This window comes from Gopherus flavomarginatus, chromosome 1, assembly GCF_025201925.1.
Source record: "Gopherus flavomarginatus isolate rGopFla2 chromosome 1, rGopFla2.mat.asm, whole genome shotgun sequence".
NCBI lineage: Eukaryota > Metazoa > Chordata > Testudines > Testudinidae > Gopherus > Gopherus flavomarginatus.
The window spans coordinates 118,313,538-118,329,538 of NC_066617.1; the positions used below are offsets into that span (position 1 = coordinate 118,313,538).

Sequence of the window (16,001 nt, forward strand, 5' to 3'; positions counted from 1 at the left end):
AGAATAAAAGAGTAGGCTGAAAAATTACAAATAATCTATTTTTGTGATTCCCCTTCCCTAGCCTCTATCCACCTGTCTATCTATCCATCCCTGAGAGCTTTTCAGGGCAAGTACCGTCCCTTCATGAACGTGCAAGAGTGTGTAGCACATTGTGATGGTTTCCACATATAAATAAATATATTGAAAAACAACAAACATTTGAACATCATTTCATATTCAGACCTAAGGTCAGGGCTCTGTTTCTCCTGCATTAGTGAATGGCATCACTAACCTCTATAAAGCCACGTAAGCAGTGGTGCTGGAACAGTTTTTATAGTGGGGGTGCTGAGGGCAGAAACCATGTGTTTGAGTTGTTATTACTACTTCAAGCCAGAGGGCATGGCAGCACCTCCAGCATCCCTAGTTCCAGCACCTATGAGTGTAAAGATGCAGCTCTCCACTCTGCTGTAGTGGGGCAGTTGATGGTATCATCTTTTTTAAATCTAGAATCTGGAGTTTGATCTTGCCAGATAACAAACCATTCCAGTTTAATTTTAGAATGTATTTATGAGTAAATACTATCCATTTTCTCTGTTAGTGGAATATCCTGGCACCTTCTCCATGTCTGCAGGGGGAAACTATAACTCAAATAGTTTGCTGTACAGGAGAGTGGGGACTGGATGGAACACAGAGTGGTGGAGTGGGTTCACTTCCCTGCACGTTGTGAGTCCCTAGTTTGGGTTAGCTCCATGCATGGCAGCATGGGGAAACTGGGAACAGGTGGAGCTTGGGGCAGAGGAACACTTCAGATGTGATTTCTCCCATCCTCTTCTCTTCCAGGGGTTTGCAGGGGCTCCTCTGGCTGTCATAGACTCTGGCCTGGGGTGGAAACTTTGCCCCAGTTTCCCCTGATGCACAGACTCATCTAACCGGTGGCCAGCCCTCCTATTCAGGGCCAACACAGAGCTCAGGGTTTGGCCACTTTATGACTGAGACCATTTTGATGATGCTTTTCTTTTTTTTTAAAGACAATCTCTTTGTACTGTTGTTCTGCTCTCATCTCTCGACTACTCCTGTTCTTCTTTGTCTGCTATCCCTCTCTCTTTCCTCTGCAACTCCACAACTGGGTCCTCAGACACCCCTTGTGAGTCAAAGAGATCTGTTTGTGTTGCAGGGCTGCAGGAGCTCAGAAAAATTATACTGTGATGATAACTTGTCAGCAATGCTGGACACATAGTGATAAATGTTGTGTGTGATTTTTTTTTTCTCCTGCAAGTAGCTTTTGGCAATTTTTTTTTTGGAGCTGACACCTCTAAAGTTGCTACGTTGTTAGCAGTTTTCAACTTTTAGAACCTCTGTGAATACTTTAACAGTAATGTGTGTACAATTTGCTAATTAATGGAATCATTTGGATTTGAAAACAGTTTGTCCTAATGGAATACTGCAAAGCACCTGCATTAATTCATGATAACATTATTCAATAGCTTTTCTCTTCTTTTCTTCAAAGTTGGTTTATTATCGTAGAGAAGCTTTTTCTAATTAACCTAGTAGACGCCGATATAAAACTCTTGGTGGTACCAGTTCTCCCAGGCTGTCTGAACTCCTTTACTATCTCCTGTTTCTGCTGAAAGCTTTTGATTTTTTACAACCACTACTTTAACAAAGGATGCAATGGTTTTAACTGACACTGTCTACCGTGTATATCTGCAGTACACTTGAGCACTTTAATGGAGTGGCTTTTTATATGTTTAAAAAGACAGCACTTTTTATGCATCATCGTGGTTATCTTTAATACCCTCTCAAATGCTTTGGGGAAATCCTCATATGAATGTTAAATAAATTAATAAAAATAATAATTAATGACTAATAGTATGAAACTAGGGTCTTAGAATACTTGACCTTCAAGTCTAGACTACATTTAGGATTGGTGAGGCCTTTAAAATCATTGACAATTAAGAACTTCCTTTGTTTACTTGTAGGATATTGTAAACCCACAAATTTTGGATCCAAATCTGAAGTTTCTTAAAGTTGTTGGAATTAGACAAATTCAGGGTTTGGTTCAGACCTCTGTCTGCCATTTCCCGTGGAGTGATTGTGGAGTGGGAAAGTGGTTTTTATTTTACTGTGAGACTCCTAAAAGCATTTGGGATGGAATTTTTGTCTGGAATAAATTAGCACCATTTTCTGACATGGACTACAGTTAATTTTCTGTATGTGCAGGTAATTCAGACTAGAACAAAATGAGCAATCAGAGAAAGGAAAATCATCTCTGACTGGCTCAGAAAATAACTGATCTTTTAGGTGGCCATAGCCATATTTTCCTCCTGAGCATGGCTACCCATCCATAGCTAATCCGCAGTGGGAATGCCACAGCTGAGCTGGCAGGACATCCTTCTCTAGTGTGAGGTGAACATCTGATAACATCAATATTGTATTTCATTTACGGATTACTATATGAGAAGCAGGGTGTTCCATGCGGAATACAGTACACCTTAGGAGAGGGTGTGAATCATAAAACTGTAAACCAAGTGACTATAACCACTCAAGAAGTGCTCTCTGAAAATGGTATCAATATAGTGATATTGACAGCTGACTCAAGTTACTGCAAGTGAATGAACTGGGTATTTGGCTGGTGAGTCTTGCCCACATGCCTAGGGTTTAGCTGATTGCCATATTTAGGGTCAGGAAGGAATTTTCCGCCAGGGCAGATTGGCAAAGGCCCTGGGGTTTTTTCACCTTTCTCTGCAGCATGGGGCATGGGTCACTTGCTGGAAGATTCTCTGCACCTTGAGGTCTTTAAACCATCATTTGAGGGCTTCAATGGCTCAGACATAGGTTTGTTACAGGAGTGGATGGGTGAGATTCTGTGACCTGCGTTGTGATGGAGGTCAGACTAGATGATCAATAATGGTCCTTTCTGACCTTAAAGTCTTTGATTCTATGATCCAATTAGCCTGACTATTGACATCTTCTCTGGTCATTCTTACTGGACGCTGGGACGATCAGGTGAGCAAATTAGAAGACTCAGTCTGCTCTGTCAGTGACAAGTGGTTTGCACATAAGTGTGCAAATGCTTATTGAGAAATGTATTATCATCATTAGAATGCATTTAAATTAGTTGTTAAAACAGTAGTAAAAACAAAAATGTCTAGATCTCAGACAATAGATTTGAAAAGTTAGTGGTTATTGCAACTTGGTAGGTGTACAGCAGACATTTACAACTCGAATCACATGTTTCAGAAATCACAGCTAATATCAACTTATTTGATAAGATGACAGAATTTGTAGGAGACATGAATGGATTAATTCAAGGCTAACAGTTATTGCAAACCCTAAGGAGCTTATAATTGTGAACTGGCTGTTTCTCAGCTGAAGGATAGTAGATACTTAAGATGTCCATAGGGAACCCTCTCCGCACTCCCAACATTAATAGCATAATAATGTTGTGCTATTTATTGTATTTTCACCATCCAAATGAGGATTTGTAACTTTGTAAACGTTAGTGAATTTCCAGTAACCTTACAGCATTCCTGTGATGTAGATATTATTATTTGTGTTTTAGAAGTGGGGGAACTGAGGCACAGAGAAGTCCAAGGTGCTGAGAACTTTCAGGTCCCATCAGTTTCGAATGGAGTTATGGATGCTCAGCACGCTCTGCAAATCAGCCCATAAGTGACTTCCCACCGTCACACTCTGTGACAGAGCCAGAACCCTGAACCCAGATTTCTTAGTTCTCAGACCCACAGGCGCTGGCTTCCAATTGTCCCAGGAAGTATTTAACCCCGACTCAGCCCCAGACCCCTTCCAGAGGTGGACAAGAGGCGCTGAGAGGGAGGCAGAGGACTTGATCAGCGAAGCCACCGGCAGGCAGGAGGCACTGGGGGAAGAGGGAAAGTTTAGCTGCCAGTGGGTGCTAAGCAACCACTAATTTTTTTCCTGGAGCACCCACGGAGTCAGCTCCTATGCCCAGACCTATGCCTTAAGTACAGTATCAGTCTTCTTCCCTCTGTAAAAAATATGTTCTCACCTTTCATCTCTGTTGGCAAAGAGGACATAGAGTTACCCTGACAGAGCATCTGGGGGATTCCCTGTTGTAGAGGGAAGGCCCAGGTGACATAAAACCAGCACCAAGTTCTGTCTCACCCAATAGGAGTAGAGAGCATTCCTTGTCAGGCTGAAAGGACGGGACAAAGATGAAGTGCAGGGTGCTTTGGCAATCTTCAGCCAGCAGAGCAGGCTTTAGAGGATCATTCTAGTCAATGTAATCTAGGGTGGTCCTTAGCTTGCTTTAAATTGTGCCAGAGATTGGTTTGACCCCCAATCAGGCCAAGAATTGGGGAGCAGAAAGGAGCCTTGATGCTACCTTCCTTCTCTACACTCCAAGAACTGCTCTGCCAGTTCCGGGCATCTGGCTCATTGGTGTTACCCACTGCTGCTCTTCTTTTGGCTGAGTTCTGGATTTGTTTCTCTTGTTCTTTTTACCCCTTTTTTCTCACTTGTATCCCCTGAGGAACACCTTATAACTGATTTTTGGGAATCTGCAGAAACAGTTGCTGTGTTCCATCCCAGAGGTGGTAGCATTCAGTGTTAGGTGAAGCAATCCCTTCAGTAGTTTACTTTGTAAGTCAGATTTGCTGTGGTAAGTTTGCAGAATACTCTGGGCTCCCTCTGGATGAAAGATGATGTATAAACGTAAGTCACTATTATCAGTTTATCAAATGCTGGGGGAGAGGGATTGGTTTTGTATGCCCAATAAAAATGAAGCATTTATCTGCAGTTTACGGTCCTCGATGGCTGTATTAGCTTTGGCTTCTTCTCTTATTGATAGTGTTGCCTTCTTCCCTCTCTTCAGGTCTCCAAGTGGTTTTAAATTCCATTATCAAGGCTATGGTCCCCTTGCTGCACATTGCACTGCTGGTGCTGTTTGTCATAATTATCTATGCCATCATTGGACTGGAGCTATTCATGGGGAAGATGCACAAGACCTGCTACTTCCTGCAAGGTGGATTACTAGGTAAGAGATGTGTTACATGGGGCGGGGGGTGGAGGCTCAATTCACTGTTGCCCTGCACCTTGTGTAACATTTACCCCAGTGCAAAAAACATAAGAACTGAAGAATGGCCATACTGGGTCAGACCAAAGGTCCATCTGCCCCAGTACCCTGTCTTACGACAGTGGCCAATGCAAGGAGCCCCAGAGGGAATAAACAGAATGAGTAATCATCAAGTGATCAATCCCTTCTCGCCCATTCCCAGCTTCTGGCAATCAGAGGCTAGGGACACCATTCCTGCCCCTCCTGGCTAATAGCCATTGGCAGAACTATCCTCCATGAATTTATCTACTTCTTTTTTGAACCCTGTCATGGTCTTGGCCTTCACAACATCCTCTGGCAATGATTTCCATGGGATGACTGTGCGTTGTGTGAAGAAATACTTCCTTTTGTTTGTTTTAAACCTGATGCCTCTTGATTTCATTTGGTGACCCCCTAGTTCTTGTGTTATGAGAAGGAGTAAATAACACTTTCTCCATACCAGTCACGATTTTATAGACCTCTATCATATCCCCCATTAGGCATCTCTTTTCCAAGCTGAAAAGTCCCATCTCTCCTCATATGGCAGCCATTCCATACCTCTAATCATTTTTTGTTGCTCTTTTCTGAACCTTTTCCAATTCCAATATGTCTTTTTTGAGATGGGGTGACCATATCTGCATGCAGTATTTGGGATGTGGGCGTACCATGGATTTATCCTATTATCTATCGCTTTTTTAATGATTTCCAACATTCTGTTCACTTTTTTGACTGCCGCTGCACATTGAGTGGATGTTTTCAGAGAACTATCCACAATGACTCCAAGATCTCTTTCTTGAGTGGTAACAGCTAATTTAGACTCCATCATTTTATATGTATAGTTGGGATTAGGTTTTCCAATGTGCATTTCTTTACATTTATCAACACTGAATTTCATCTGCCATTTTGTTGCCCAGTCACCCAGTTTTCTTGAGATCCTTTTGTAGCTCTTCGCAGTCTGCTTGGGACTTAACTATCTTGAGTAGTTTTGTAAATCTGTAAATTTTGCCACCTCACTGCTTACCCATTTTTAAAGATCATTTATGAATATGTTTAATAGGACTGGTCCCAGTACAGACCACAGGGGGAAACCACTATTTACCTCTCTCCATTCTGAAAACTGACCATTTATTCCTACCCTTTGTTTTCTATCTTTTCACCAGTTAACAAAGGATACGAATAAATTACCAGTTTTTATTATAGAGAGGGTGTCAAATGCCACTATTATGATCTGGTAGTGTTCGAACATCCAGCTGGCAGTATCTGTGCACTGGTGTATATATATGACAATACAAGGTGTAGCGCAACGATTAATTTGGCCCTGATAGTGCAGGGAGGTACTTGGATGTTGCTGATTTACCTGCTAGAAGAAAGCAAAACTCTAGGGTTTTGCTCCAAGATGCTGCACTGGGTTTAGTCAGTTTCACAATTTCCTTCTTGCTGTTTTGGGAATTTCATAATTGATGTGTGTGTGTTTGTGTGATGCTGGTGTGAGTGGCCCTATAGACAGTTTTAGAGCCAAAAAGAACAGTCTGCTACAGTATTTGTCTAATTTACACATTTATATAGCACCCCTCACTGCTGAGCTAAGCAGAAGCTTGAGTTTCCTACACTCTGATTTTTGCAATTGTTTTAATGGGATTTTCCAGGTTTAGAAAGATCTAGAGCCAACCATCACCAACTAACACATTTTTAAACACGACTGTCTTTGTCCACACTGAGGGCAAAATGATAGTTAACACCTTTATAGTTAAAATGTTTTAGTGAACATGTTTTCTGACACAATGCGTTTTCCCGATGTAGGCCATGCCTGTGAGGCTGCATTAGGGAAGTATGAAGTGCCCATTCTGCAGATGTGTCTGTGGGCTTCTGCCTATGGCTGTGAAAACAATGGATTTTTTTGTTTGGTGGCACATTTAAAATTATTTTTAAAATTAGTTTTGGGTCAAACCAAAACCAATTTTTTTCAAAGAACTTTTACAAATCAAAAAGTAAAAAAAAAAAAAAAAAAAAAGGGTCAACCAAAAGCTTCATTTTGATTTTGAGCTTTTAATAAAAATTAAAATTAAACTAAAGGAAATTTCAAAACAGCAAGTCATTTCATTGAAGCATCTCATTTCAGGAATGTTGATAGGAAATATGTTGATTTTTTTCAGAAATTTTTTTTAGGGTTTTTTTTGACCAAAGCATTCTGACTAAATTTATGAAAAGTTTCAGTATTGCCGAATCTGCATTTTTTACTGGAAAAAACTTGCAGGCCAAAAATTTTGCCCAGCTCTAGTTCTGTCCCCAAAGAGGAGAACGTTTGGCCCTTGATATTTAAGGCAGTTTGCACATTTTTTCTGTTTACTGTATTGGAAAAAACTACAGATGCCTTTAAACAGTTCCACAGAGGGATATTTGTCCATCAACATACCATGTCATTAGAAATACAGCCAAAGGAAAACAAATGCAGATGAAGGAATGACTGAACAGAAACATCCCTTTGTATTTTCCTTATGCGAGCCAGGTCCTTCCTCCTCCTCTGTTTTCCCAGTTGATTCATCACCAGAATTGGGTTGTTTCCTTGGTCATCTCTTTAAGCCTTATCTCTTCTCTAAGTCCTCATCCTTCAGAGTCCTTGTGGACCTGTGAGTGAAGGAAGCAGAAGCTATGCTTGTTAGGGCATCTTTATGGGCTTCACCGTCACTGGCTTGGTCCTGTTAGAGTGTGCGTGGAGGAGCACTGCACCAACAGCAATTGCTGGAGGCATTCTGCTTGTGGAGGACAGAGAGAGAGCAGGCTGATTGCCTCCAGAGGACCAAGTTGCAAGGGTGTGACCAAGCAGCAATATTAAAGGCACTCTCTGCACAGATACACAAGTGAGAGGAAAGGAACTGCAGCCTACATACAAATATTTTCAAAGTGAGGCTTTCCCAACATAATATAAGTTTAACTGAATTAGAACATTTAAATGAATTTAGCACTGTTGAAAGGTGCCAGAGTGCCAGCACTAGAGATAGGAGTTCTCTCTCTCTTCACAAAATACGTACGATATGGAGATCAAAAATGGAAACTCCTTCTACTCTGCCCCTTAAACAGGATTCAACTTTGATATGGAGAAACCAGCTATAAGGGTGAGAGTTTAGCTCAATCTCCACAGCCCATCCAGTCATTGGCCTTTCTGTTGAGACTTCCGGCAGAGTTGTCAATTCCTGCTGAGCGTGGCGGTGCTATTTCATATGAATGTTTGCCATTTGCAGCTGGGCTGAGACCTCCAGTTCATTTCCCATGGACAAAAGCAATAAGACAGTAATGACTTTCTCACCAACAGACTGAGTTGTATTTGAGTCAGAAACATAGAGTTGAACAACTCAGCTATTCTATAAGGACTTCAGTCCCCAAATATACAATACTGTAAACTTTAATAACTACTATCATGGCAGAGGAGTTTCTAATCTATGATCAGCACTTCCTTTTTCTCTCTCAGGATGTGGCTGTGGTTAGAAAGGCAGCTACTCTGAAAGTAAAAATGAATTCATGGGAGGAATCCTGCACATGAAATCCATCAGGAAATGCCTCCTAAGAAAATCCAGTAGATTGTCAGTCACGCATCTACTCATCTGCTGTTTATCATTTGATTTATTTGACCTGAGCACCAGTAATCACTGTGAGATGCTGGGTACTAATGACTCTGTCTCAGTCACGAGCATATAGCAAGGAATTATCATACAGAGAGAAATTGCCACAGGAGTTCTCTAGTTTCTACCTTCTTATAAGATCAGTAAATTTCAATTGCTGGAAAATGTACTAGAACTGTAATGACCTGCCATGGATTTTTACACTCTGTTAATATATATATTATCTTTGTCTATGGTAACTACTGAAGAAGCACCTGATTCTGATCTTGCTACTCCTGATGTACTTTGGTGTAAACACTACCAGAACTTTTGGAAATCTCACAAGAACAAGCTGTCTCATGAGATAGATAGTAGGAACAAACAAAATAGATAGAAACAAACAAAATAAACCCTCACATATCTATTTTAAATATAGGGCCTTATCTCCCACTGCTTTCAATGGTAGCTTTGCCTGTATAAGGACAGCAGGACTGTACTCTTACTGATCAATCACTCTTATTACATATTACTAGGATCCCAATATTAGTATTTGTGTTTATCTGTATGTATTAAAATGTTTTTCATGAGCTTTTTTAATGCATGAGAGAGTTGGAACAGACATGTAGCTTGGTTCCTTAATTTTACAAATTGGGAGAAACTCCAAACTTATATAGAATAGGCAGGTGGTTTATCAGAAGTTACGATCCTGCAGAGCTTCTGAGCACCACAGGACCTGTGGATAACATTCCACAAAGCTTCTAAGCTCCAGAAATGCATCACAGCAGTTTAACATTAGTCCAGCATCCCTTGGCAGCTCCATAGCACTGAAGCCTGAAGTTTGGCTCCTTTAGAGGTAAGGTGCTCAACAGGAAGAGAGCTTCAGTCAGTTCAGTGCTAGGGGGCATAAGTGACCTTAAATTAACCCAGACTGCCCGTGAATATGGAAATGGAAAATCACAGTTGCAGTGCGCACACCAAGAAATGTAATAGGCATAACCTAACATCTCCTTATGTAGGAGTGCACTGATTCTTGTTTGTGGAAGGATGTGTATTGAAAAATGTAAATGACAATTTTGATGGTCATAATTGGTAGCTTGTCTATCCTCTGCAAAATAAAAAAGCTAAACCAAAAAATGCACTGGCACCTGGTTAAAACCAATACAATTTTTGTTGGTGTCTTCAAATAATGTGTCAAATGCACTGCAAAAGTCTGGTCTAAAAAGCAAGTATCCTTCTTTTGCCTTTCCAGTGACTCAGGCAGTACTTAATAATTCTCTCATTTTTGTTTTCCCACCATTTATGATACACCAGCGGAAGAGGACCCCTCTCCTTGTGCCCCTCAATCAGCGCATGGACGGCAGTGTCAGAATGGCACTGAGTGCAAACCAGGATGGGAGGGGCCCAAACATGGCATTACCAATTTCGACAACTTTGCCTTTGCCATGTTAACTGTGTTTCAGTGCATCACTATGGAGGGCTGGACAGATGTACTGTACTGGGTACGTATCCGAAAATGACCAATCCCTGGGACCAATAGTCCTGTCCTGCCATGCTGAGAATATGGGGCTCTGGCTTGGTCTCTATTTTGCTCACTGGTTATGTGTGGTAGTGGGAGGGTTAATAATAAATGGCTTTAATTAATTTAATGTGTCAGTGGGATGACATGGAAGCTGTTAGCTGTCATTTTTTTTTTAATTTAAATGTGAACTTTCTATTATATTAAAATGTTAAGAGATGGCAGATGGCATTTTGTTTGAGAATCTGCAATGTACCTTTGTTCAGCGGGGTGTCACTAAGTGACCCTCCCGATGTGTGAACTGTCTCTCACAAATCCAAATTACTAATGCAGCAATATTTCTAATGAGCAAAGATAACCATGTTCTGTTAACAAAGGCACTAGAATGAAGAGCTCCATGGATTTCATAAGGAAGTTCAGAAAATCCTTCTAGATCCGCACTCTAATCCTAATTATGAACCTCATCCTGACCCTAATTCTTATCCTGATCCTAATTCTGATGTTGATCTAGATAATGACCTGCACATTTATCTTAATCATGACCTAAATTCTATGTTTAATCTTGATGTTAACCTTAAAATTAACTTGTCATCCTCATCCTACTCCTAACTTGGAGACTTGCATTCAGCTTCCTTCAGCTTTTTTAGGTCCCATGCTGTAATTCCTGTTATGATTGGGGACCCGGTAACAGCATGGTAGTCCGACAAGAGTTAAAATAAGGATTGATCTTTCATTGTAAACTGGACCTACCTGGGCTTCTGAACTATGCTACTGCCTTGGACTTCTGCAGGGTTGCAGCATGGTCCAGGAACATGCTTAAAACATGATTTAATCGTGACTACTTTAGAGTCTGGATTATAACTGTGTTTAGAGACTTCCACATTACATCTGGTTGCCCTAGTATGATAGGAATTTCTGTATAGATAGAACCTGAGGCTCAGTGCATGGTAGAATTAACACAAGATATTCTAAGGAAAATGGGGAAAAGATCTGGATTGGGGCAAGCTTGTGCTGTTAATCAACACCCCCATCTCCCTTTAAACTTGATCCCGAAACTACTGCCACTGGGTTAGAGTTTAAAATATTTCTCTTTGAAGATTTAGAGTCCATTGCACACGGATGGGACTCACACAGATAATGATGGTCTTTCTACCCTTTTAAATGTAGATTCACTTTGTAATGCCAGTTCCCCCCGGGTAAATAAGATAAGAGACAGAGATGAAAATATTTGAGAACAATCTAGGTCTTGCAAAATGAAAATTAGATTTACTTGAAACAAGAATATACATTAACAAAAACAGTGACGAAAAAACTAAAACCAGAAAAGAAACCAGGCAAAATTTCTTGATATTTGATACAAAGAGTATATCTGTCTGTCATATTTCAATAGTATCCATCACTGTAGTATCTGAGAGCTGTATCTCTGTGTATTTGAGGGACACTCACAGGCCATTCAGTTAAGAGAATCCAAAGCAAGGTGAAGAAGACAATCAATAATAAATAGTGATGCACTTGTGGCGTTGTGCACTGTTTATTCATATGAAATGAATCTGCCAAATTATCATTATTTTCTCTAATGGTAGGTTTTACAATAGACCATCCCCGAGTCTCTGCACTCTTGGGTCCCTGTATCATTCACATGATAGGGTATGAAACACGCAGGATGCAGTCATCAGTTCTTATTCACCTACTATTAGGAGCCAAAAGCATGTAGCCACCGATAAATGCTCTTCTACCGTGACTGCTACAGATTGCTTCATTTTTCATGGATTCCCTACAGCAATCTAGCTTTTGGCTGTTGGGTTTTGGTTTGGTTTGAGCTACTTTCTGAAATTATTTTTTCCTTTCATACAGTATAGTATATCAAGGCCTCAAATTATAACAAATTGTTGGGTATTAGTTCTTCAGGACAACTCTGGAGCTCTTAGTCCTCGGGGTGTGGATATATAGAACACTTGCTTTGGAAGGAAAAAAAATGTTCTTGTTCTCAGTTCTAAATTATTCACAGACAAAAAATCTCAATTCAGCTCGGTGACAGGGTCTTCTGTGGCCGGGCAGCCTAGTGGCTAGATCACTGGTCTTTCAGTCTGTAAGGCCCAAGGCCGTAGTAGAGGGACCCAGACCCTTCCTCTCTACTGGGTCCCATCCCAGGGCCCTGTGTAGATCAACCCCTAAACAGGGGTGATGGAGTCTCTCATTCCAGCAGGGAGTTAAGCCACATTTCCCTGGGCTACTTCCTACCAGTCTCTTCAGTTTGGGGCATGGCCCCACTATTCCAGTTGCCCCGAGCACTGGGGCTTATTTGCAGCCTCCCCTTGGCAGAGAGCCCTTACTTGCCTCAAGCAGCTGCCTGATCTGTCCCTTCAGGCGGGCAGAGAGCTCCTTCTTCCTTGCCAGTCAGCCCCCAGCTGAGCCTGGCTCCCTTCTTTTCTTCCCTCCTCCCCACTTCAGGTCTGGCATGGGCCACAGGTATAGTGGAGCTGGGCTAGCTGAATCCAAAGGTTTTCTTTAACCCCTTCTGTGCGAGATGGCCGTTTCTCTGCTCCCTCACAAGCTGAAATTAAGGTTGTAAATATAGTATCAATAACAAAAAGGAAAAATCTCTAACTAAAAAACTTCACACCATCAGCTTCTGAAAGCCAGGTAATGCAAAGTTCAGGTTGCACTTTAGAAAAAACACCAGAAATGATGGATATTTAGGGTTAAGATGATCTAAAGAATCTTAGCTGTGCCCTTGTAGCCACACCATCCTTTGACTTTGTCATGTTGTATAGATACATTGGCCACCATTAAGAAGTCTGTTTTTGTCAGTTGCCATACAGTAGTATCTGAGATGCCATGGTTATTTCACTCTACTTAGAAGAGTGCTATTTGTTTAGCAAATGCTAACTTTTAAGGGTGACTATGGTACACATCTATGACAAGTGTTATAGCTATAATCGTTGGCATGTTGAAATCCTATAAACATTGACATTTCAACTGTGTTAGCAGATGTCTTAAACAACATGCACGGGTTTATGCAATAGAACCAAAGAGCAAAGGTATACTGGCTTTAAGATACTTACAGCAACATGGAGACTTAACATTCTGAATAGTAAAGAGTTAACAGAGTTCCAAAATTTCCAACCCTCTGGAATGGGTGAAGTATTTTACAAAGTGGTATAGGATATGGATAGGTTTTGGGAACCAATTCTATGAGTTGCTGGGTCTGTAGTAGAGCCTGGATCATAACTCAAATCTCTCAGCTCCCAGGTCTCTGCGTTAACCACAAGACTATTCTTCCCCTGCTTAGAGTTAGCCTGTTGGTGGCTACTCTGCGGTCAAGTAGGTGACACATGGCACTAAGGCTATTTAAAAGAGCCGCTGTGTCAAATTTGGGGGTTGGGAATCAAAATTTGATTTAATTGGAAATATAGCTTCAACTTTAAATAGAGATTGGTGTTTTTCCAGTATAATAGGTTCCCTCTCACCCACTTTCTCTGGAGAACAATGGAGAGAAATGTGTTTTGTTTTTTATTTTAACTTGTATGTCAAGAAAAGTGCAGACAATTTCTAGGGCTTATGCCTCAGCAGTGGTTTAAAAAAGTCAAAATTTTAGGCCATTATTTAGACACCTGAATATTTACCTGACTTTCAAAAGTGCTGAGCAGCCAAAGTTTAGAGAAAGCTGCTGGGTATTTGGCACTGTTATGGTATAATTCCCCATTCTGAACCTTAGCGTCCAAAAGATAGGGTACCAGCATGAATTCCTCTAAGCTCAATTACCAGTTTAGAACCTGTAGCGCTGCCACCAACCAGGAATTCCAGTGCCTGGTACACTCTGGTCCCCCCAAAACCTTGCCCGGGGACCCCCAAGACCCAGACCCTCTGGATCTTAACAAAGGAAAGTAAACCCTTTCCCTCAATGTTGCCTCTCCCAGGCTTCCCCTCCCTGGGTTATCCTGGAAGATCACTGTGATTCAAACTCCTTGAATCTTAAAACGGAGAGGAAAATTCACCTTTCCCCCTCCTTCTCTTTCCCCCTCCCAGACTCTCCCTGAGAGAGAAAGTAATCCTAACACAGAGAGAGAAAATTAACCTCTCTCTCCCCCTTCCCTCCTTTCTCCCCACAAATTCCCTGGTGGATCCAGACCCCAACCTGTCTTTGGTTCTGTTCACCCCAGCATGGCCACTGCGATGATCATGGGCCAAGCTTAAGAGCTTCCCCCAGTACTTAGTTGGAACCACCAACTGTTTTTGTGGATGCCAGTCTTCCCGGTGTCCACCAGAAAGAGTCTCCTTATATAAAAGTCCTTGTTCTATAACAAACCGGGATTGGTTAGAAGAGCTGAGAGGCGGTGGGGTGCTCCGTGCCGCTGCCCAAGCTTTCTGAAGGCTGTCATCTGCTTCCTGCTCAGTCTGGAACTGTTTCCTGGAGGCTGTAGACACCAGTTCTTCCTTAGACTGTGGACTTGGGCTTGGGTCTTCGGGAAGCGATGTAGGTGCTGGGGTTGTTTTCGTGGCTGGTGAAACGCTCTTCGCTGGTGCACCAGGTGGTATTTCAGGCTCTGGCTGAGCCTCTTGGGTATGGTTGTCTGCTGCTTCTGCCAGTTCAGGCTCACTGGCGCCCTCTGGCGTTGGTGTTGAAGATGCGTTAGCAAGCACTGGTGTCAGTGCTGGCAATGGTTCTGGTGCTGGTTGCGTTTCCAGGTCCGGGTCTGGGACTGGAGGTACTTTGGCTGTTGCAGTCGTTGGCAGGGGATCCGGGTCCACTACCTCTGTCTGGGTCTCTGCTAACACAGGTGGGGTCCCTGTGGACGGCTCAGGAACAGGGATGGGTCTGGAAGCTTGCCTGGCTTGGCTGCATGTAATCATTCCCACCCTCTTGGCCCACTTTACCTGATTGGCCAAGTCTTCCCCCAGTAGCATGGGGATGTGATAATTGTTATAGACTGCAAAAGTCCACATTCCTGACCAGCCTTTGCACTGGACAGGCAGTTTAGCTGTAGGCAAGTTTACCGCTTGTGACATGAAGGAGTAAATTGTCCCTTGGGCCTTTGGGTTGATGAATTTGGGGTCCACCAAGGATTGGTGGATAGCTGACACTTGTGCCCCCGTGTCTCTCCACGCGATAACCTTCTTTCCGCCCACTCTCAAAATTTCCCGTCGCTCTGAGAGTATTTGAGAGGCATCTGGGCCTGGGGATCTTTGGAGTGATGGAGATATAATAAACTGCACTCAGTTGGTGTTCTTGGGGCAGTTGGCCTTTATATGTCCCAGTTCATTACGCCTGAAGCATCGCCCAGCTGACTGGTCACTGGGCCGAGGTGGGTTACTCGAGATTGGTGAGGTGAGAGAATAGGGAGTCGGCGGCTTTCCTGGGGTTGCAGGTGGGGTCTTGGGTTGTCCTCGGGTATAGGGTTTATTGTCCGTGTGCCCCCTGTGGTATTCGCTCCCCTTGATAGTAGTTCTTTTCTTTTCTGCCACTTCCACCCATCTGGCTCCAATCTCCCCCGCCTCGGTGACAGTTTTGGGCTTCCCATCTAGGATGTACTTTTCTATTTCCTCAGGAACACCCTCTAAGAACTGCTCCAATTGTATTAGGAGGTGCATCTCGTCCAGAGATTGAACATTGGCTCCTGATATCCAGACATTATAATTTTTCCAATGTGGTAGGCGTGTCGGGTGAATGACACGTCTGGTTTCCACCTTAGGGCTCTGAACCTCCGACGGGCATGCTCAGGTGTTAGCCCCATTCTGATTCTGCCCTTGGTTTGAAAAAGTTTATAATCGTTCATGTTCTCCTTAGGCATTTCAGCCGCCACTTCTGCTAAGGGTCCACTGAGCAGTGGCCTCAGCT

General features: G+C 42.4%; 1 protein-coding gene across 13 annotated transcripts in view; it reads left to right on the forward strand.

Annotated features, from left to right (window-relative positions):
• The window catches only part of CACNA1C (calcium voltage-gated channel subunit alpha1 C), an 882,295-nt gene that overhangs the window by 504,702 nt on the left and 361,592 nt on the right, over positions 1-16,001 (forward strand). For all 13 annotated transcript variants that reach the window (XR_007768991.1, XM_050920782.1, XM_050920762.1 and 10 more), the window contains 2 exons: positions 4,832-4,993; positions 9,958-10,145. Coding sequence is in view for 12 of the 13 variants with exons in the window: in XM_050920782.1 (XP_050776739.1) it covers positions 4,832-4,993; positions 9,958-10,145 (350 nt within the window). In the remaining variant the exon portion in view is untranslated. The remainder of the gene's footprint in view (positions 1-4,831; positions 4,994-9,957; positions 10,146-16,001) is intronic.